Genomic DNA, 22,863 nt, shown 5'->3' on the forward strand with positions numbered 1-22,863 from the left:
ATGAGATGGGCTGAGTGATTGGTCGACTCTACCAATAGCAGGTTAAGACTTGTGCCTTAAATCTTATAAGACATTCTGAAGTCATGGAGCTATGGCCCTTCACAGCCACGTCAGAAACCACTTGGTTTCAGACAGCCTGGGTTCTGGCCTACAGTGAAATGAAACTAAGTCTCATATCTGTGACTCATATGAAGCTCCCAGTACCATTCAAAATTAGGAATTCTAAAGGGGGATGTTTTCTTATAATGGTAGAGCATCCCACTGTGTTTATTTTAAATGTCATGGATTTACTTAGAAAAATAATTTATTTTCTCTGTTGAGAAGGTTGACTTTTCTTGCATACATGTCTAGAAAGTGGAATGGTGGGGAGAGGCAAGAAAACTATCTTCACTTCCTTTTGATCAGATGTTAAGAATAGGCATCCAGACTGGGCATGGTGGCTCACGCCTGTAATCCCAGCACTTTGGGAGGCTGAGGTAGGTGGATCACCTGAGATCAAGAGTTCAACACCAGCCTGGCCAACATGGTGAAACCCTGTCTCTACTAAAAATACAAAAATTAGCCAGGTGTGGTGGTGCATGCCTGTAATCCCAGCAACACGGGAGGCTGAGGCAGTAGAATCACTTGAACCCAGGAGACAGAGGTTGCAGTGAGCCAAGATCCAGCCTGGGTGACAGAGTGAAACTCCATCTCAAAAAAAAAAAAAAGAAGGAATAGGCATCTAGTATAAGTAGATAAAAAGCAATTAGATAAACAATGAGCTCTAAAAAGTCTAGTATTTTATTGTTGGAACCTCAGATCCAACCTGTGCTGAATTTGTCTGTGTGGGTGGAAAGTGAATTTTTGCAGGCTGAATATCTTGGGTTTGGAAGCAGTTTCTCAGTTTCTCCCATATTGCAAAGCATAGCACATGTGTTCAGTTATGGATTTCCACAAAACTGGCAATCCCGAACCAATGAACGGGTGAGGTTCCAAAAGTTCATTTGCAAGTTTGTTTGGCATGCAGAATGCATTTTCCCATAGAAACAATGTCATAAATTAAGGATTGATTCCCAAGCCAGCCCATAAAATCCAAAATTATTTAATTTCAACAAATATTTATTGAACACCTAGTGAGAGCCTAATCTGGGGCATGAGATAGCTAGGTAGTATTGAGAGAAATCGGATGCCATTCTTGGCTTTAAGGAACTCACATGCTAGCTGGGAAGGCAGACTTATCAATGGCCAACATTCATTCATTCAATCCTACATCCAATCACAAATATTTTTTAAGCACAACAATGTGCTAAGTCCTATGCTCAGTGCTCAGGATACAGTTCTTTCTTGTCTCTATAGAGCTTGCAATCTAATGGGGGATATAATGTGTATCAGTTAGGTTTCTGATCTGGTAATGCTGTATAACAAACAACCCCCAAATCCTTAGTGGTCTAAAAGAGCAAACATTTATTTACATTTGTTTTTCTTGCTCATGGGTCAGCCTGTCAGCTATGGGAAGAAGGGTGGGGTCAATGTCAAGCTGAAGGTTGAGTTCAGGTCTGTTTCCCATGTTTCTCATTCTGTACATGCTCTTCCTAAGGCACATAGAAGTAGCATGAGAGACTAAGCTAAACTAGACAACATGTTCTAAGCCCTGGCTGACATCTTGCTGACCAATATTCCATTGATAAAGCAAGCTGCATGGCCAAGCCCAATATCCATGGAGTAGGGAAATATATTCCACCTACTCTAGTGGAAGATTCTGCAAAGTGACCTGGCAAAAATGTAGTGTGGGTGTGTCACTCTAGTACAGGATGGATTGAAGAATTGGGAACAATAATCCACTCTTATCAATAAGTAAAGGAGATAAATGAATAGAGTGTCATAAGGGCTAGCATGGGGGAAGTTTAGGGTTTCATGGGGGCACATAAAAATTATCTAACCCAAACTTAACAGGTCAAGGAAGGCTTCCTGGAGGAAGGGATATCTAATCTGAACCTGAAGGGTAGGGGGATATCAGCTAGGTAAAGATGAGGCAGGGGAAGCTGGTGTAGGGATCAGGCTATACAAAGGCCAGGAGAGCTTGGCCTGAAGCTCAGTGTGGACGAGCTTCACATTAAAGAATTTGAATTTTGTTGGAAGGACCTTGGGGAGCCATTGCAGGGCTTTAATTAAAAGTGCGACCAGAACAGGTGAGTGTTTTAGAACGAGAACTCTGAGGTGCAAGGTGGACCGGAGGGGACTGAGAAGAGCTGGCAGATCAGTTAGCAGGTGGCTGTAAACCAGTAAGAGACCAGGGACTGAATTAGAGCAATAGTAGTGGTGAGGGAAGGAAGTGGGTGGATTAGAGAGCTATTTGGAAGATAGAATTGACAGGGCTTAATGATTAATTAGATTCCCCTTTGAGTCTGACACACTAAAAATAGGGCCATAAAATGAAAAATAAAATCTCAAGGTGGCCACTGTTTTTCTGGAAGATGTATCCTTTCTCCTTTTATCTCAGTCTTCATGAAGAAAACAAACAAGTGATACCCACGTGTACACTTGATTCTTCCTGTGTCCCAGGCACTGGGCTAGAAACCAGGTTAGACCCCAAAAGATGGGCACCTGAGTCAAATGTGGGAGGGCTTCTGAGAGACACCAGCGCTGAGTCTCAGAGTGTGCAGTGGGGTGAGTTATTGCATTGAAGCTGGTGTTGAGATTACAGAGGAAGGAGTGCAGGCATCTGGCTGGGGTGACCAGATGGACAGAGGTGTCGGTTACTGAGTAGGGAGTGTAGAAGGAGTGGCCTGTTTGGGCTGCATGGGAAACGCGGGGGGTGGACTTCCACACTGGCAACATGGGCAGGACAGCCTGTGAGGACAGAGGAAAGGTCCTGTGTTTGTCTGTTTTTGCACTGCTATAATGAAATACCTGAGACTGGGTAATTTATAAAGAAAAGAGGTTAGTTGGCTCATGGTTCTGCTGGCTGTACAGGAAGCACGATACTGGCATCTGCTCAGCTTCTGGGGAGGCCTCAGGAAACTTACAATCATGGCAGAAGGTGAAGGGAAAGCAGGGCACGTCTTACATGGCTGGAACAGGAGGAAAGGGGGGTTGGGGAGGTGCCACACACTTTTAAACAACCAGATCTCAAGAGAACTCACTTACCATCATGAAAACAGCACTGAGGAAATGGTGCTAAACCATTCATGAAGGACCCACCCCCATGATCCAATCACCTTTCACCAGGCCCCACCTCCAACATTGAGGATTACAATTGAACATGAGATTTGGGTGGAGACACAGATCCCAACCATATCAGGTCCCAAATGCATTTTGCTTTGGATAGAATCTGGGCTTTGTGTGACCTGCCAGTTTCTTATCTCTGCCACTTCTCCTCTTCTATAAAGTGGCATTTATAATTGGCCAGGTATTGCAAAAAAGTGCTGGGATTACAGGCACATAATCCTGGGATTACAGGCACTTTGGGAGGCCGAGTTGGGTGAATCACTTGAGCCCAGGAGTTCAAGACCAGCCTGGGCAACATGGTGAAACCCTGTCTCTACAAAAAATACAAAAATTAGCTGGGTGTGGTGGCGCATGCCTGTGGTCCCAGCTACTCTGGAGGCTGAGGTGGGAGGATCACTTGAACATAGGAGGTTGAGGCTTCAGTGAGCCGTGATTGTACCACTGCACTCCAGCCTTGGTGACAGAACGAGACCTTGTCTCAATAATAATAATAATAATAGTACCTGCCTCAGAGGTTTGCTGAGAGAATTAAATTCCATAACGTACATCATTGTAGGCCCAGTGCCTGGCTCCTGGTAGGCAACAAAGTTGTGTCAACTGTCATTTGGTGGAAGCCCAAAGGGGCAGTCATTACTTGTCCCTGAGGTTGGGAAAGGCTTCAACGAGGAGGTGGCCTTAAAATTGGCCTTGAAGCCTGGGTAGACCTTCACCAGGGGAAGAGTGGTCGGGAGGCATTTCAGGCAGAAGAATCAGCGCAGTGAGAGGTCTGTGGAGAGACTGGCAGATGGAGTTCTATGCACTGGCTGTAGAAGGAAGGAAGTGGGTGGAGATGCTGGGTGGGCTCTCAGGGTGGACCTTACTAGCGGGTGCTGGGAACTCATGACAGGGTTTTAAGCAGAGGCCTTCCAGCGCCATATTTGTGTTTTAAAAAGATTATCCCGCTGGCAGTGTGGAAGATGAACCACGTTAATCCAAGTCTCTCCTGGCCTCCCACCCCACCCTTCCTGTGGTGTGTTTTGTAAAGAGAGAGTTTATGTCACATCTCGTCCTGAGTCAGTTACTTGGTGGCTATTCTCCGAATTCATGTACCCCCTACTGGGAGAGGTAGTACGTCTCCCAGTGCATCCATGGGGCCCCACTTGCTCTGGTTTTAATGCCATGATGGAATCAGGGCTGGGTCCTCTTCAGAAAATGGGCCCTACAGGAAAGAGCACACTTGCATTCACCCTCCCAACACTTCGTGCTCCACCCTGCACTGGGTACACACAGGTGGAGGCAAGGCCCCCAGGCATGCTGCTTATAAGGTATCTGTATGCGTCCTTCAATTATCTGTACAAATTTCACATTCACTCCATATTTTTCTACATGTTTCTTCCATGTTGACAGTTGGAAGACCTTCAAGCAGCCCCTGGTGGCTGTTTTTAGGTCTTCAGCTGCAGTTAGGCTGTTCCACGCATGAGATCGTGAAAGAGATCATTTCTCGCTCGGTCTAACAGCAGGGCCCTGTGGTCAGTCTTCCTATCAGACTTTCTGAAGGGTTGGGAATAACAGAAGGGTATTTTTAACACATGAGAGAAAACTGCCATCTGAATGCTAAACATATTTGTCCCCAACACCCCAGAGTAACAAATGAAAAGAATTACATGAGTTGCTTATGGACACGTCCCAGCTCCTTTTTTTATCTTGCTCTCCTGTCTTGAGGGTTCTTCTCCAAGTGACACTCCTTCCTCAAGCCCCCCAGGCCTATCATTAACCTGCTGGGACCCTTCCCACCAGGACTGTGATTGCCCTGAAACTTGACCAGTATAATCCATGGTGCACAGTAATTTATGGCCATATTCATCAGTAGCCTGAGTTAGTCTGTTCTGTCATCATGAGAGGTGAGCTACATACAGCAGAGAGGGCCTGATAGGGCTTAGATGTTTTGTCTTCTCCAAATCTCATGTTGAAATGTGACCTCCAGTACTGGAGGTGGGCCTGCTGGGAGGGGTCGGGTCATGGGAACGGATCCCTCATGAATGACTTGGTGCTGTCCTTGGCAATAGTGAGAGAGTTCTCACTCTGAGTTCACAGGAGATCTGGTTGTTTAAGAGAGTGTGGCACCTGCCCCCTCACATTCTTGCTCCCACCCTAGCCGTGTGACACACCTGTTCTCCCTTCGCTTCCAGCATGATTGGAAGCTTCCTGAGCCCCTCACCAGGAGCAGACACTACCCATGCTTCCTGTACAGCCTGTAAAATCATGAGCCAATTAAACCCCTTTTCTTTATAAATTATCCAGTCTCAGGTATTTCTTCATAGCTATGCAAAAAATGGACTAACACAGGGTCACAGAAGGCTTTGCAGTAGAAAAGTCCAGATGGACGTGACTGTTCCTCATTCAGAAGGCGGCTGCAGTGCCCCTTCCACAGGGAGCATGCCTCGAGTCCAGGCCTGGCCAGGAGACAGTGTGCATGGGTGGAGAAGAATATGCTTATCATACATTAGACACTACCTTGCACGTTCTGTGCCATGTTCCATTTAGTCCTCCTGGTACCCCATGAAGTAAGCACTATTACAATCCCCACTTCGTAGAGAACAGCCTTAGCTTATGTATAGTTTCCCACAGCTGCAGAAACAAATTCCCACAAACTTGGCAGCTTAAAACAACATGCACTTGTGATCTTACAGTTCTGGAGGTCACAAGCCTGCAGTGGGTTTCACTGGGCTGAAACCAAAGCATCGACAGGGCTGTGCTCCTTCTGGAGGCCCTTCTTTGCCTTTTCCAGCTTTTGGAAGCAGCCAGCATTCCTTGGCTCATGGTCCCTTCCTGCATCTTCAAAACCCACAGCGTGGCATCATCAGATTACATTGGGCCCACCCAGATAATCCAAAATAATCTGCCCATTTTAAGATCCTCCACTTACTCACATCTGCAGAGTCCCCTTTGCCATGTCCTATGGTTTGAATGTATCCCCCAAAGTTCATGTATTGGACACTTAATCCCCAGTGCAACAGTTTTGAGAGGTGGAACCTTTCGGACGTGATTAGGTCATGAGGACTCTGTCCTCATGAATGGATTAATGACATTATCACAGGAGTGGGTTAGTTATTGCAGGAGTGGGTTACTTATCACAGGAGTGGGTTCCTGATAAAATGATACATTAGGCCCCCTTCTCTCTCTCTCTCTGTCTCTCTCTCCGTCTCTCTCTCCCTCGTGCTTTCTTGCCCTTCCACCATGGAATGATGCAGCAAGAAGGCCCTCACCAGATGCAGGCCCCATTGACCCTGGACTGCCCAGTCTCTAGAACTGTAAAAAATAAATTTATTTTCTTTATAAATTTCCCAGTTAGTAGTATTCTGTAATAGCAACACAAAACGGACTGAGACACCATGTAAGGTGACACAGTCACACGTCCTAGGGATTAGGAACTGGACATCTCTGGGGGCCATTATTCTGCCTACCACTGGTTGTACAAGTAGTGGATTCAACTCTAGGCTTAGCTCTAGCTCCTAAGCCATTAGAGCAAAACAAAGAGACACAGGCAAGGGACATTATCCCTCATGGCAGTGGGTGGAGAGGGGAGAGCCTGGAGCAAATGGCCCTAATGGAGCATTTGTGATAACTGCTATGTATAAGAAAGACACGGCACTCAGGGCCCACCTGAGTCAGAGAAAACCCTCCATCTTGAAAGCTTAGGCAACCATGCATTCATTTAACAGGTATTTACTGAGTACCTGATATGTGTCAGTCACTGTCCTAAGCACTGGGATTCTAAGCACTAGCAGTGAGTAACACAGGTCAAAATCCCTCCACACGTATGTTCATTGCAGCACTATTCACATTAGCAAAGACATGGAATCAACCCAAATGCCCATCAATGATAGACTGGATAAAGAAAATGTGGTACATATGTGCCATGGAATGAAAAGGAATGAGCAGCCATGAAAAGGAATGAGATCATGTCCTTTTGGGGATGTGGATGGAGCTGGAAGCCATTATCCTCAGCAAACTAACGCAGGAACAGAAAACCAAATACCGCATGTTCTCACTTATAGGTGGGAGGTGAACAATGAGAACACATGGACACAGGGAGGGGACAACACACATAGGCCCCTGTCAGGGGGTAGAGTCGGGGGAGGGAAAGCATTAGGATAAACAGCTAATGCAAGCTGGGCTTAATACCTAGTTGATGAGTTGATAGGTGCAGCAAACCACCCTGGCACACATTTGCCTATGTAACAAACCTACACATCCTGCGCATGTACCCTGGAACTTAAAATGAAAATAAAAATTGAAAAAAAAAATCCCTGCCCTCATGGAGTTCCCTCTAGTGAGGTGTTTTAGTTTCCCAAGGCTGCCATAACAAATTACTACCAACACAAATTTATCCTCTCCCAGTTCTGGAGGCCAGAAGTCTGAAATCAAGGTGTCAGCAGAGCCGGGTTCCCTCTGGAGGCTATAGGGGCAAATCCTTCCTCACCTCTCCCAGCTCCGGGTGACTCCTGGTGTTTCTTGGCTTGGGGTAGGATAACATCTCTGCCTTGGTCTTCACATGACCTTCTTCTGTGTGTCCAAATCTCCCTCTCCTTTCTCCTAGAAAATTCCCATTCACTGGGACACCCTAAATCCAGGATGATTTCATCTCGACATCCTTAACTCTTTACATCTACAAAGACCCTATTTCTACATAAGGTCACGTTCTGAGGTTCTGATGGGCACGAATTTGGGGGAACACTCTTTAATGCACAACATGAGGGAAGATGTACAGTGTGAAAATAAATGAGGAAAGAGAGAACATGTCACAGAGTAAACAGGGCTTTGAAGGAAAATAAAGCAGAAAAAGGAAATGGGGAGCGCTAGTTGGAGACGGGGGCGCTAAATTTAAACGGGAGCCCTGGAAGGCCTCAGTGAGAAGGGGCATCTGAGCCAAGACCCGAAGGGACCCACTCAGTTTTGGGGTTATCCGCCTTCATAGGCTATTGCACTATTGAGTGGAATGGCCGACAATTTGAGACAGAAGAGCCTTCCTCCTTTCCTTCCAATCCGGGATGTGTCCTTGTGCAGATCTCAAGCTTGACGTCTGTGCGGTGACACTTCTTTATGGTCCAGTGAGGCTCTAATGACAGCAATAATGATAATAATGGAATTGGGGATGGCCCCTCCTTCTCGTGTGAGGACCCCATTGTGCCGACTAATTGTGTAGAAGCAAGTAGGACAACTGTCTGTGGGGTGGAAGCGGTGGGGAGCAAAGAGGAATATGTTCTTTGGGCCTCAGGTAATTACTGAATTACCGTTGTGTGGGCTGAATCCATGCATCTGGGTCACTGCGAATGCTGGAAGGGATTTGGGGGGCTTTCCAACACCGGAAGGGGTCTGGGAGTCAACCTGTGTCCTGTGGGTTCTCCACCTCCTTTTTCAGCTGTGAGAGGAGCTATGAGTTCTATGTATTTCAAAGCAGAAGGCAAAGAGGGGATAGCAGTGCTAAGGGGCACCTCTCCACCCTTGGTGTCCCAGACAGTTGGCACTGGGAAAGTGCTCGCCATGCTCAGAAGCCAGGCTTTTTTGTTTGTTTGTTTGGTTGGTTGGTTGGTTTTTTTAGATGGAGTCTCATTCTGTTGTCAGGCTGGAGTGCAATGGCACAATCTCGGCTCACTGCAACCTCCACCTCCCAGGTTCAAATGATTCTTCTGCCTCAGCCTCCTGAGAAGCTGGGACTGACTACAGGCGCGTGCCACCATGCTCGCCTAATTTTTGTATTTTTAGTAGAGATGGGGTTTCACCATGTTTGGCCAGTATGGTCTCTATCTCTTGACCTCGTGATCCCCCTACCTTGGCCTCCCAAATTGCTGGGATTACAGGCGTGAGCCACCCTGCCCAGCCAGGTTTGTTTTTTGTTTAGTGGAGCTAGTAACTGACGTTCTCGGACCTCAGCCTCCGTGCTACTTACCTGCACCATCTCTAATGGATGCTCTCTGACTTCCAACAAGCACCATTAAGAACATCCCTTTTAGTAAATATATGTTGTAATGGAATAGATTTTTTTTGAAATGACCTTATCTCAGGCAGCATGCACTTTCATAAGAATGTATTGATTGGCCTTTAAATATTCCTCAAATGTTTTCACTTGTCTCTGTGACCTAATATTTGTCCTGTTCCCAGCATCTCCTCCATATCCAAACACAATGTTCAGGTCTTCATTCGAAGGCTTCCTGCCAGTCTTTTGTTTTTTGCTTTTTAAACATTTTGATGCTTTTATTCTGCTATATGGAGGGTGCACTGTTTCTGATAGGCCAAATGTGGGATTTGATATTGCTTTCAGGAGGATCGGGTTTTAATATCATTGCCACCTGTTTAGTGGTGGAGAAACTGAGGCCCACAGAGGCTAAGGAATGTGGCCCCCAGTTACACAGGGAGTATACATGGGAGAGCAGCTTTGAACCCAGACCCTTCTGACTCAAGAGGTGTCATTTTCCCATTTTTATTTCCATGCTGCTGTTTTTTTAAATGGCTCCCCTAAATTATTTAGTTCATGGTTTGCATTTGGAAATAAACACCAACTTTTAGTACACTCATCGCCCACAAAAGAACCACATGGAGCAAAGGCCACAAACCCATTTTGTGTGAGTGTTTCAGTCTGCAAATGTGTTTTTTGTGTGCTAAATAGCTCAAAGTTTCAAGACAAAGGCTGTTTTTCCACCACACCAGTGAACAGGCCAACCTAGTGAACAAAAATCAATGAAATGACTTCTGCTGGTATCACTGAAACACAGACAAGAATTTAGCCATTTTAAAATTTCCTTGTTAATCCAATTCAGCTACCTTTTGTTGAATCCCAGCCATGGGCCAAGTCCTGTACTAGGCCCTGGGGGAAACAAAGATGAATGAGGGTCTACTCTGATGAAGCTCACAGGTGAGTGTGGGAATAATTTCAATACACTGTGCAAAATGCTCTAATAGCTGGTACTCAAGGTATGAAAGGACTCCAAAGAACCCTTTAATATTTAGGAGGAAACAGAGTTGTGATTAAGAATCCCCCAAGAAGCCTCGAATTGTGTCTGCCTCCTTACATAGAAAAGGCATGTTGGGCATTGAGCTGGTGTGTGAGCAATGCCAAAGGGCATCTGGTCAACCTCATTGCCCAAATCCCTTTCTCATCACTACCATTTTTGGCTTATGTCATCCATTTTTTTGCCTAAATTTTCGGTTCCATTTTCCCATATAATATAATAATAATAATGAATATTTATTGAGGCATAATTGTAAACTCTTAGAACAGATGTACATTTTTTCTCCCAACTTCATCAGGTGAAAACTATTATTTGCATTTCTGCAGATGGAGAGCCTGAAACACAGAGAGGGCACATGTCTTGCTTGAGGTCACCAGCTTGCAAATGGCACAACCACTATCCTCCTTCCTTCACTAAGTTCTAGCCAAGCTGGTCTATTTCATCAGTTCCTTGCAGAGACCATGCTTTAAATGCACTCAGATACTTTGCACATGCTGTTCCTTCTGCCTGGACTGCTCTTCCCACTACTTTTTTTTTTTTTTTTTGAGACAGAGTCTTGCTCTGTCACCCAGGCTGGAGTGCAGTGGCATGATCTCGACTCACTGCAAGCTCTGCCTCCAGTTCAAGCAATTCTCATGCCTCAGCTTCCCGAGTAGCTGGGATTACAGGAATGCACCACCTCGCCCAGCTAATTTTTTGTATTTTTATTAGAGACAGCGTTTCACCAGGTTGGCCAGGATGGTCTTGAGCTCCTGGCCTCAAGTGATCTGGCCCCCAAAGTGCTGGGATTACAGGCATAAGCCACTAGCACCGGCCTCTTCCTACTGCTCTTGACCCGACTACATGGTTCTCACCCTTGCATGCTTAGCTGAAATGCCATCTTTCTTCACTAGCCTGTCTAAAGTGGGTTCCTTTCTACTATATCTTTGGTTTCTGCAGAAGACGTACCTCAATTTGAAATTATTTTAAATGATTGTCTGTTTATTTGGTTTTTGTCTATGTGCTTCTCTGGACTGTAAGCTCAATAAGAGAAGGAACTTAACTGGCTTATCCATGGAAGTGTCTGCAGTTCCTAGTGGAGTGTTTGGCATCCGATGGGCTCTCAGTTAATATTTGTAGAATGAATGCCAGGTATGGTCCTAGGCCCTGAGGGTGCAAAGGTGAATAATGTGGGCCTTTCCCTTTGGGGGATTTACAGTGTAGCTGGAGAGACAGGCAGGCAATCAGCAACTAATGCAGTATGCTGTGTAGAGTAGGAGCATGTGTAAATGTCATGGAGACACAGAGGAGGGAGTGACTGCTTTGCCTGGAGTCTGAGCAAACATCATAGAGGAAGACACTGAAATAGCCCTTGAACAAGGAATGTGATTTCACCAAGTGTTGCAGGCCCAGGCACGTTCAGGGCAGTGAGGATGGCACACGCTCGGGAGGGCCTGGCCTGTTTGCCCTGTATGTGTTTATCAAATGCCTGCTCTCCACGAGGCACTATGGAATAGATATCAGGGATGGGTGTTTTTAGGAGCTTGCAGTCTAGAGAGACAGACTCATCAACCAAACTTACCTGGGGATGAGTTTGAAGAGGATGGCAGGGGCCAGATCACAGTGTTGGGGTCAGAGATGGGCATGGAAACATGTATTGCAGGCTGAGGTGCTGAAAGGCATGTAGACAGGAGAGTCTGGTATGGGAGAAAGGGTGTCATGAGAGATTTTTAAGCAGGGAGTAACATCATCAGCTCTGTGCGTAAGAGTAACCCAGATGTTGATGTGGAGGTTGATGAGAGGAACAGGAAGTGGGAAGTGGGAGACCTCATTTGGCTGCTGCAGGAACCCAGGTGAGAGGTGGGGGGTAAGCATGGGTTGTAGAGGATGCTTAGAATTCGTTTAGGTACAAGAGTTACCCAAACTAGCCAAAATAGGCACAAAGTTTTGTAATTTGATCCACCATGAAGATTATTGCTCATTAAACCAGACCAGGTAGTGGTTCCCAACATGTATGACTAGAATTTCTCATCCCTCAGAACATCCTTCAACAAAAAAGCTGGAAGATGGTACATCATTCATTCTTGTCTCAGAAAGTTACAAAGCACAGTGGCATCTACAAGGCTCTGAGAAGTCCTGCAGCAGAGAGACTTGTTTAATTTTATTTAACTAGTGTTTCCCAAGCTTCTTGGCAATAGAACCCTACTTTAATATTAACACCAAAACAAATCCAGGAACACAGTTTGAAAAATGCTGAGAAATTGAGTAAAACTTGTATTTTCCTATATGGCCATGTCTTGGAAGAATCTACTTGCTATTATGCTGGCATTTGTGATGTCGCTGCCCTGGAAGCCTTTAAAATTTTTGAGCAATTAGGTGTAGTAGTAAGAGATAGATGCCAGTGCCAGACACCATGCTAACTAACCTCTCTGCACCTCCGTTTCTCAACCTCTGACATGGAGGTGGTAACAATAACACCTACTTCATGGGCTGGTTGTGAGGATTACTGTGTTAATTCCCAGAAGTCCCCAGAAACAGTGCCTGGCCTATGGGCACTAGGAAGGTGCTATGGTTTGAAAATGTCACCTAAAAAGCGTGTGTTGGGAATTTAATCCCCAATGCAACTCTGTTGAAAGGTGGGACCTAGTGTTTAGGTCATGAGGGCTCTGCCTTTGTGAATGGATTAATGCCAATCATAGAAGGGCTTCAGGCTGCAAATTCAGTCTCTTTCTCTTGTTCACATGCGCATGCCCTCGCTCTCTCTTGCTCTTCCACCTCCTGCCGTGGGATGATTCAGCAATAAGGCCCTCGCCAGATGCAGGCCCCTCGACCTTGGACTCTCCAGCCTCCAGAACTGTAAAAAATAAATTTCTTGTCTTTATAAATTACCCAGTCTGTGGTATTCTATTATAGCAACACAAAACAGACTAAGACAGATGGGCTCAGTCACTATTAGCTATTCTGAGAGGCAATATAGGTAGCTGATGAGACCACAGGCTTTGAGGCTACACTGCCTGACTTAGTAGGTCAGCTCCTCTGCTTACTATCCCTGTGACCTTAGGAAAGCAATATGGAACCAGCTATGCCTCAGTTTCCCACATCTGTGAAGCAGGGACAATTATTGCAGCTACTTAGAGGTTTGTTGTGAATAATAAATGAATCAAATCATGTGAAAAGACATCGCCTGGCATGTTAGATGTTTTTGCTTAAAAAAAATCTTTTAATTGTCTCTGTTATTAGCATAATTTTATCATGTAGATTGACTTTCAGCTTCAGTGATGAAGATCCAATTTTTGAGCTTTCCCAGCAAGTTATTTTGGTCTTATGTTTTGGCATTCCCCTCTTAAAGAGTCTGGAGGCCTTTCATTTGAAGTTTAGTTTGTCACAGACTTCCTATTCTCGTCCATTCAGTAGACTTTGGTTTCCTCATCTCATGGACTGGCAATTGTAAAGAAAGTCCCCCGATTCTGGAGACCACCTGGCCCCTCCACTGGGCTCTGTGCCTTCCCTAAAAATGCAGACATCTGTTTCAAATCACTTAGCAAAAGACCTTGGGATGCTCTTATAGCAAAGCCCTCCCCCAGCATGGATGCAGTCTCTTGTTTCCTGGGAGAGAGAGAAGCTGGATTGTTTCCTTGTTAAAAGTTTTCTGATATTATATCAGTGTAGAATCTTTGGAACAGTTCACACTAACCCCCACATTCAAGCCACTTACCTGATACGTAGTTATCAGATTCCTTCAGGGACTGTCTGCTCTTGGTGAACAATTAGATTAGAGGATGCTGATGAAATTTGAGTGGCAGGAAGTAGAAGTTACATTTCTGAGTTCAGAGTTTCTATTTCAAGGTTGAGTAAGTGGTAAATTTTTACTGCAAGATTCTAGCCTAACAGAGTTGGCTTCTCAAGGTCCCCCAGCCCGGCCCATGGGTATTTCACCTGCTTGGAAACTTCAGCTCCTTTTCAGAGGTGGGCCTCCCTGTTCTTTATGTTGGCATGAAAACAATTAATAATTTAAGCCATGCCCATTAAAAAAATAGAAATGCTGTATAAATACAATACTGTAATAATAAATTTAAAAGTCGATCCAGCTGGGCACTGTTCCCAGACTACCAGCTGAGCAGAAACACAAATAAGTAAAGAAGAAAACTGCTATATAATGCAAATGGCTGCAATCTCATTGTTTTCTGCTATTGTTTATTGCAAATATATAGTAGTAAAGTTACATTATGGATAAGTAGGTTTTGTGGGCTAACCTGGAAACTTAATCACTGTTTATAACATTATTTCTATGGGGGAAAAATGCATTTTATATTAGAAACAGATGGTTTGCAAGAAAAACTTTTTGGGAGTAGAATGGATTTCTAAGTCCAGGGCCGCCTGAAATTTTAACCTCTTGCTAGTTGTGTGGTTGTGTTGTATTCACAGCTAGTGATAGAGGAAAATTAGAGGCCTCTCAGAATCCCCACTTCTGTGTTCTCCCCCAAATCCTTGCTAACCGCTTCATCCTACAGTCTCTGCCTTACCTTCTGTCTTCTCTGTTTCTGGGGTCCCCATCCCTGTGTCCTCGTCCTGGCCCAGCTCCACCCTGCAACCACTGGTTGAGGTCCCAGGAAGCCAGGAGGAACTATGAATGTCCTCTATTAAGTGGTGGTTAGGATCTATAGGAAGGCATGAAGCCAGGGGGCCAAGTTTGTGGGCTCTGAAATCAGACTTCTGCCACTTGGCAGCTGTGTGGCCTTGATATGTTACTGTACTTCTCTGAGCTTCTGTTTCATCTGTAAAGAGTGAGGTTGTTGTGAGAACTAACTGCAAACACTCCCATCAGTGCCTGGCACACAGTAATGTTTCCTCCATGCCAGTCTGTGGTGGGGTAATTATTCAGGGATATTATGGGTTACACATATTTCTATGAACCCAGGAAGCAAACCCACTGTATAGAAAGACTTTCTAAGTTTCAAACAGTGAACTTAGAAACAAGTGTCTGGGACCTTCCTGTTTATGACTTGGGGCCGGAGTAGGTTTGGAACTTTTTTTTTTTTAAATCTGTTGGGGGTGAGGGAGGGGGCGGTTACATACTTATATAGTTGAATGCCAATATCAAACTCTAGTATTATCTCGAATACATTAAGCTCTACAGCAGATTTTATAGCAAACTAACAAGAACAGCTTTCTTAAATAGTTTCATTGACTGAATTGCTTCTACATACAGTGTTTTTCACATAAGGGAAGCCTTTTTAAATTAACTTTTTGGTTTGGGGGATTTTTTTTTTTTTTTTCTTCAGGCAATCTTTTCTTTGCATTTGGGCAGGTTCTGTATTCTAATTTGCAAATAGGCTTGTGTCTGCCTGCAGGCTTTATCATGAAAGTATTAGCTCTAAGTGGAAATAAGGACTAGAAAAATAAAATACTGACTGGGAGTCTGAGGACTTTGGGATAGATCCTCGGTAGAGGATGGAGCAAAAGTAATAGTAAGTCAAGAAAGCAAACATATCTCTACCAGTTTCCCTAGAATATGTCCATTCTTATCCAAATCCAATTTTCCTCCTATTCTTGGCCTGAAGAAATTGAAATGAAGCCATTAAGATATCAGCCTATCTGAGAGTGCATCACTGAAGAATCAGCCTCACTAAGAGTCCTGTGTGACAATGAGATTTTAATTTAATTAGGGCAGTGGCTCAAGTGTTTATGCACTTGACCATTGCTCTTGTTGATATGCAGGAATTAGAGTGATAGCTTTCAAAAGGAATTATTTCAGAGTAACTAGCTTTGTTTACTAAAATATGGGAGCTATAAGATCTGCTCTGTAAGAAATGTAAATGTATGAGTAATATGCTGTCATGAAGATTTTATAATCTGCAGTATTTGAGAAGTAATAAGATACTGTTGTTGGCTGGCCATCTGGTTATACATACTTGGTGTCATGGTTTGCTTTTTATTTTTTCATTTTTTATTTGTACTGGTGAGAGGCAAAGAATAGGAGTTCAGAGGTGGTGGATTGTTTTTATATATATATATAAAAACAAGGAATTTATGTTTAGTTGCTTAATATGGTTAGATTTTGTTTTTGCCTTATGCAGAATAAAAAATGGAAGGTTCATTTTATACTTTCTTTTCCCTTTTTTTTTCAAAAAGTAAAATGGAAACCTCACCCCCAATTTGTCCCCAGATTTAAACTTTTTGCTTGTTTTAAAAATAGTCTCTTTGGCATAAGGAGGAGTCAGACATGAATTAAAACTCTAGAAAGAAAAATCAGCAACAGAAAAGACCTATAGAGATTTCATATTTCATCCTTTCATTCAAAAATATTTATTGAAACCCTAGTATTTGCATATCATGCTGCCAGACACTGAGGGATTTGCTAAAGAAATATTAAAGACCTTCTCCCTTCTTTGAGGAGCTTAGAGCTTACTTGGGGAGAACTGAGATAGACTTATGAAACAGTTAAGTTGTAATTCAAGGCAGCATATGATTAAATACCGAAATATGTACTTCTGACAAGAAATGCTATAGGAGTTCAGAAAAGGGAGTGATAACTCAGTGGCACTACTGTTTTCTGCCTACAAATTGGCAAATTGTAGCACTATTTGTATGAAATATTTTACACTTGTTTTTTTGGCAGCCTTAGGCTTTGACTCCCAGGCAGCATTAAGAGCCAACAAAAATATTTGTACTCCAGTCTCTTCGGAATTGGCTTTTTTTTTTTTTTCTTATAGGCAGAGGAAGTGCCTTACACAAACCGGAGTGCCCATGAGAGGCAGGGAGTTTTTGACAGTCATGATCTATTTCAGATACAACCGAAAGAACCAGCTTCGTCATTCTGTTTTTCAATCCAGCAGTGCTTGTCTCTCCGTTGCAAACTCTCTCTGACATTGACAGGCGGTTTAATTTGAACTTAATGTCCTTGACGGACGAGCTAGCCATCAAGGGTCAGATAAATTTATGGCTTTGGAGAATTGCCGATGAAAATCCCCATGGTTATAATGTTGGAGAAGAAACTGACACAGATGTAGTGGGAGGTGGAACACAGATGTGCTTATTGGGAGCAGGGTTCCCCAAATGTCAGAAGCCGGTGACATGCTAAAGGTATTGTGCTTGGGGATGACGTTTAGTGAAACTCACTGACTTCCTGTTCTATTTTTGCCATATTCAAATTAACACAGAGCTCAAAGATGAAGCCATGAGGCCTAAATTCTTAAGAATTGAAAGAGAGAGAGAGTAGAGAAAGGAGAAAAAATAAAACCTTTAGGAAGCCAAATACACTGTTTGGGCCCATCCATTCCTCATTCCGCTCGGATCCCCTCCGGGACTCCCCATAGCTGAATGTGGTCATCATTTGGTTGCTTTTCAATCTCATGATTCATGTGTTTTCAGTTTCTTTTAAAAATTCACCATCACTGGTTTACCACCCCTGCATTTTAATCTTCAGCCTTGAGGAGGTGTAGTACTAGAAATATTTCGTTCTTTCCTTGACACTATTCAGTGGAATATCTGTGGAGTCCAACACCCTTTGGCGATAACGTGCTGTTGGTATTTGTTCTTCTTGCCAGGTTGGTGCCCCGTCTGGTGAGGCAAGGGTTCCCAAGTTAGTGTGACCTAGAGTGACTGACACATCAAGCAAGCCAGTGATCTCACCACTCAGCTTCTGAGCATCTCTTTATCAAAGTAGTTGGCCCTGGCCACAGCTTAAGACTTATCTGGGTCATCCTCTGAGCTGGCTGACTTGGGAAAATGGCCCTGGAAAAATGTTGCACCTATATCTTTTGATATAATTCGGTATCTGTCTAAATAAATGGTATGTAGCAGATGGTTATGGAATGTCTTATCAAATTCTTAGGCAGACTCTGCCCTTGAAATTTTTCTATTTAATTATCATGCTGCAAAGCACAAAATAGTAACTTTGTTATTATTTTTAAAGAAAATCAAGTTACACAATAGGTTGATATTCTGAGAATGAATAGCAAACCTAAAATTTATACAATATGTGAACTCTTCCTTGCGCTGTTCTTTGCTAGGCATTTCTAAAAGGGAGCTCCCTATTTCAGAATCCATGGGAGGATGTGTTTCGGATATATTTGGCGATGTCATCTTGAGAGATGGCTCAGGAGTCGAAGTTCACCATGTTGTCTACATTTGTTCTTTGCTCCTAGACATGATGGAAAAAAATGCTCTGCTGTTTTCTTGTTGCTTTTCATGGTTTTAGCATCATGTTCCTATTCTCGCTCAAATCAATAATCCACTGTACAAAGTCTGGCATTTTGTACTGAAGCCAAGTATAAGAAAGTTTTAACTAATGCACGTATGGGGTCGCTGTTTTAACTAACACACGTATGGGGTCGCTGTTTTGTTGCCTCGTTTTTTTAGGTGCACTTTTCAAGGAGATTGTGTACATTCAGAGAACTTAGAAAACTGGCTGGATATTTCGTCTGGAGCAAAAAAGTGCCCTAAAATTCAGATAATTCGAAGCAGTAAAGAAAAGGTAAGAGGAAAGATTTTAATTTGTCCTCGTTGTATTGTCTCATTTTGCACAGCGGATGCTAAATTTCTTCTGTGTGTAAAATATCCATTAGCAATCAAACATGCTTAGTGATAGCACTCCATTCATTTAGCACTCATTAACGAATATTGAGTGCCCACCAGATGCCATCCACTCTGCAAGGTGCTGGGGATACAGCGGTAACCAAGTCACATCATGGGCCTGCTCTCATGGAGTTTGTCGTCTTGTGGAGCTGAAGATGACCCTCAATGGTTGAACTGGAAGAAAAGTTGGACTTCTAATGTTGTAGAAATACATATTGCTTTTGAAAATAGAGAAAAAAGAAGTTCAGATTCATGGTCAACGAGATACCTTAAAGGTGGCTTAATTGCAGAATTTTGTTTAGTGTAATGGTCCCTTATCCTAATGTGTTGAGGCTTCCCCAGTAACCATCTTATGAACATAGCTTCCAACAGTCTTGGTAGAGATGGAGAGAAGACCAACATGGGCAGTGACTATTGCCAGTGAGGTCCTTTGGAAAGCCAGTGGGCCCTTGCTATGGCAGCACCACTCTTGACAACACATCAGTCCTGTCATTGGATGAGAGAAGGGAGCAAGGAGCATATTTAAGCATTTTCAAATGCACACGCCAACCGTGCCCTACGGAAAAAGGGAATTCCTGCCTTGCAGTCTCAGTGGTGCTATAAGGAGGCATTTTCTCCCTAATGACGGCTCTTGTGTTATGAATAATTGTACAGAGTCCTCTGTTATGAATAACTGTACAGCAGCCAGCTGACCTGTCTGTTGAGCTCACTGTGTTCTGTTTCAATGCCATATTAACAAGGAAATGGGCCACTTTCTCTTTTCCCTTACACTTTGCCATTTCAGAGAAATAGCAAGAACTTTACCACTTACGATGATTTAACATTTAATAAAGGAGAGCCAAAGTATTTAATGAGTGATAAATAATAAAATAATCAAGCTTCTAAGTCGTAACTGATCAGAACTAACATATTTAAAGTTATTTGGCTGTTGTCACTTTCTGTTGTCTTCCTGGAGAAAAATAATAATAATAATAACTTTCATACAAACTTCTACCAGTCCTGAATCAGAGTGAATAGATTTGGTGGAAAAGATTCTTAGGCATCTAAACATAGGTATATCCAAATTCTAATTTCTCTCATCAGTCTGAAAAATAGCCAAATTTGGCGCTAATAGAGAATAGTAGAAAGTAGAATACCATAATCCTTGAATATACCCAGGACTCTGATAAGTGGTTAAAATTCTGGAAGATTTTTTTTCTTATGTCATTTATAAAAATTTAAGGATAATACTTCAGCTAAATGTAGTGGGAGGAAGTAGCTTGTTCATTAAATTAAAAGTGCTGCTTATACAACTTCCTTACCTAGCTAGGGGCTCACTATTACAAATTAATCACTGTTTATATCTGGTCTGGTACATTTCAAAACTGCTTACCACCCAAACAACCACTGGTGTTTTCTTCCTCGCCCTAAGTCCCACTGTGGTTTACCCTAATCTTCCCAGAGACTTCCCACACAGCCACTGCCTCACTCTCTCCAGCTCACCACCACTCTCAAAGAAGATAAGAAGTTCGTAATTTGACTAAAGCTATCCTTTGAAACCAACTTCGGACTAATTATTTTAATAGTGTTGATAAGCCATCTGATTCTATCTCTTGATCACATTATTTCAAAATATTTCCTACCCTATTGCCACCTTTGGCTTACCTGAAAATCTCAGGTCTTTGTTTAAATAAACCTGACCCTGACCTATGGAGACGGCAGTCTAGGGTCGTGTTCAGTTCCACCTATCAGCTCTATTCAAAGGCTATTTGCTACCTGCCTATCATATGCCTAGTAACATTCTAGTCACTTTGTAGGCAGAGAAAAACCTCCATATAATAAGAACCTCTGTTCACAGAAGCTTAATTTCTTTCCACAAAACAATTAAAAGATAGTACATCCTCATACTCACTATGGGATCAGCATTAAAAAGAAATAATCAGAGCAATTCCAGTTGTCCTGGAGGGATTTCTGTGAGGTTTTGTTGAGTAAAAACAGCAAGATGCATAAAAGTGTTCCTAGCATGATCTTATATTGATCAAAAAATGCCCCTGTATATGTTTATGTATATATGTCTCTATATGATTATTTGAGCATGGGCAAAAATATAGAAGAATTCAAACAAGGTTGTAAACATGGGCTCTCCTGGTGGAATGACTGATGTGGTGGAGAAGGAAAGCAGAGACATGTAATAAAAATAGAAAAGACACAGAAATAAAATTATTATTGTTATTATTTAGTATACTTTAAGTTCTAGGGTACATGTGCACAACGTGCAGTTTTGTTACATAGGTATACATGTGCCATGTTGGTTTGCTGCACCCATCAGCTCGTCATTTACATTAGGTATTTCTCCTAATGTTATCCCTCCCCCAGCCCCCCACCCCCCAGCAGGCCCCGGTGTGTAATATTCCCCGCCCTGTGTCCAAGTGATCTCATTGTTCAGTTCCCACCTGTGAGTGAGAACATGTGGTGTTTGGTTTTCTGTCTTTGTGATAGTTTGCTGAGAATGATGGTTTCCAGTTTCATCCATGTCCCTGCAAAGGACATGAACTCATCTTTTTTATGGCTGCATAGTATTCCATGGTGTATAGGTGCCACATTTTCTTTTCTTTTCTTTTCTTTTTTTGAGATGGAGTCTCGCTCTGTCGCCCAGGCTGGAGTGCAGTGGCGCGATCTCGGCTCACTGCAAGCTCCACCTCCCAGGTTCATGCCATTCTCCTGCCTCAGCCTCCCAAGTAGCTGGGACTACAGGCGCCCACCACTACACCCAGCTAATTTTTGTATTTTTAGTAGAGACGGGGTTTCACCGTGTTGGCCAAGATGGTCTCGATCTCCTGACCTCGTGATCTGCCCGCCTTGGCCTCCCGAAGTGCTGGGATTACAGGCGTGAGCCACCGTGCCCGGCCTACGTGCCACATTTCCTTAATCCAGTCTATCATGGATGGACATTTGGGTTGGTTCCAAGTCTTTGCTATGGTGAATAGTGCTGCAATATACTTACATGTGCATGTGTCTTTATAGTAGCATGATTTATAATCCTTTGGGTATATATCCAGTAATGGGATTTGCTGGGTCAAATGATATTTCTAGTTCTAGATCCTTGAGGGATCGCCACACTGTCTTCCACAATGGTTGAACTAGTTTACACTCCCACCAACAGTGTAAAAGTGTTCCTGTTTCTCCACATCCTCTTCAGCATCTGTTTTTGCCTGACTTTTTAATGATCACCATTCTAACTGGTGTGAGATGGTATCTCATTGTGGTTTTGATTTGCATTTCTTTAATGACCAGTGATGATGAGCATTTTTGCTTATGTCTGTTGGCTGCATAAATGTCTTCTTTTGAGAAGTGCCTGTTCATATCCTTTGCCTACTTTTTGATGGGGTCGTTTGTTTTTTCTTGTAAATGTGTTTGAGTTCTTTGTAGATTCTGGATATTAGCCCTTTGTCAGCTGGGTAGATTGCAAAAATTTTCTCCCGTTCTGTAGGTTGCCTGTTCACTCTGATGGTAGTTTCTTTTGCCCTGCAGAAGCTCTTAAGTTTAATTAGATCCCATTTGTCTGTTTTGGCTTTTGTTGCCATTGCTTTTGGTGTTTTAGACATGAAGTCTTTGCCCATGCCTATGTCCTGAATGGTATTGCCTAGGTTTTCTTCTAGGGTTTTTATGGTTTTAGGTCTAACATTTAAGTCTTTAATCCATCTTGAATTAATTTTTTGTATCAGGTGTAAGGAAGAGATCCAGTTTCCACTTTCTACATTTTTTTTTTTTTTGAGATGGAGTCTTGCTCTGTCACCCAGGCTGGAGTGCAGTGGCACGTTCTAGGCTCACTGCAACCTCCACCTCCCAGGTTCAAGCGATTCTCCTGCCTCAGCCTCCCAAATAGCTAGGATTACAGGCACATGCCACCACGCCCGGCTAATTGGAATAAAAGTATTTCTTAAACAATATGGTTCCTAGAGGAGAGACACTAGAAACTTTTTTTTTTTTTTGACAGGGTCTCCCTCTGTCATCTAGGCTGGAGTGCAGAGACGTGATCATAATTTACTGCAGCCTCGAACCCCTGGGCTCAAGGGATCCTCCCACCTCAGCCTCCCAAGTAGCTGGGACTACAGGTGTGAACCACCACACC

At 43.3% G+C, this 22,863-nt stretch overlaps 1 protein-coding gene across 2 annotated transcripts in view; it reads left to right on the forward strand.

Annotated features, from left to right (window-relative positions):
* The window catches only part of PLXNC1 (plexin C1), a 158,538-nt gene that overhangs the window by 42,430 nt on the left and 93,245 nt on the right, over nt 1–22,863 (forward strand). For both annotated transcript variants that reach the window (XM_034934236.3, XM_057299503.2), the window contains exon 5: nt 18,537–18,651. In XM_034934236.3, coding sequence (XP_034790127.1) covers nt 18,537–18,651 — 115 coding nt within the window. The remainder of the gene's footprint in view (nt 1–18,536; nt 18,652–22,863) is intronic.

This window comes from Pan paniscus, chromosome 10 (genome assembly GCF_029289425.2).
Source record: "Pan paniscus chromosome 10, NHGRI_mPanPan1-v2.0_pri, whole genome shotgun sequence".
NCBI lineage: Eukaryota > Metazoa > Chordata > Mammalia > Primates > Hominidae > Pan > Pan paniscus.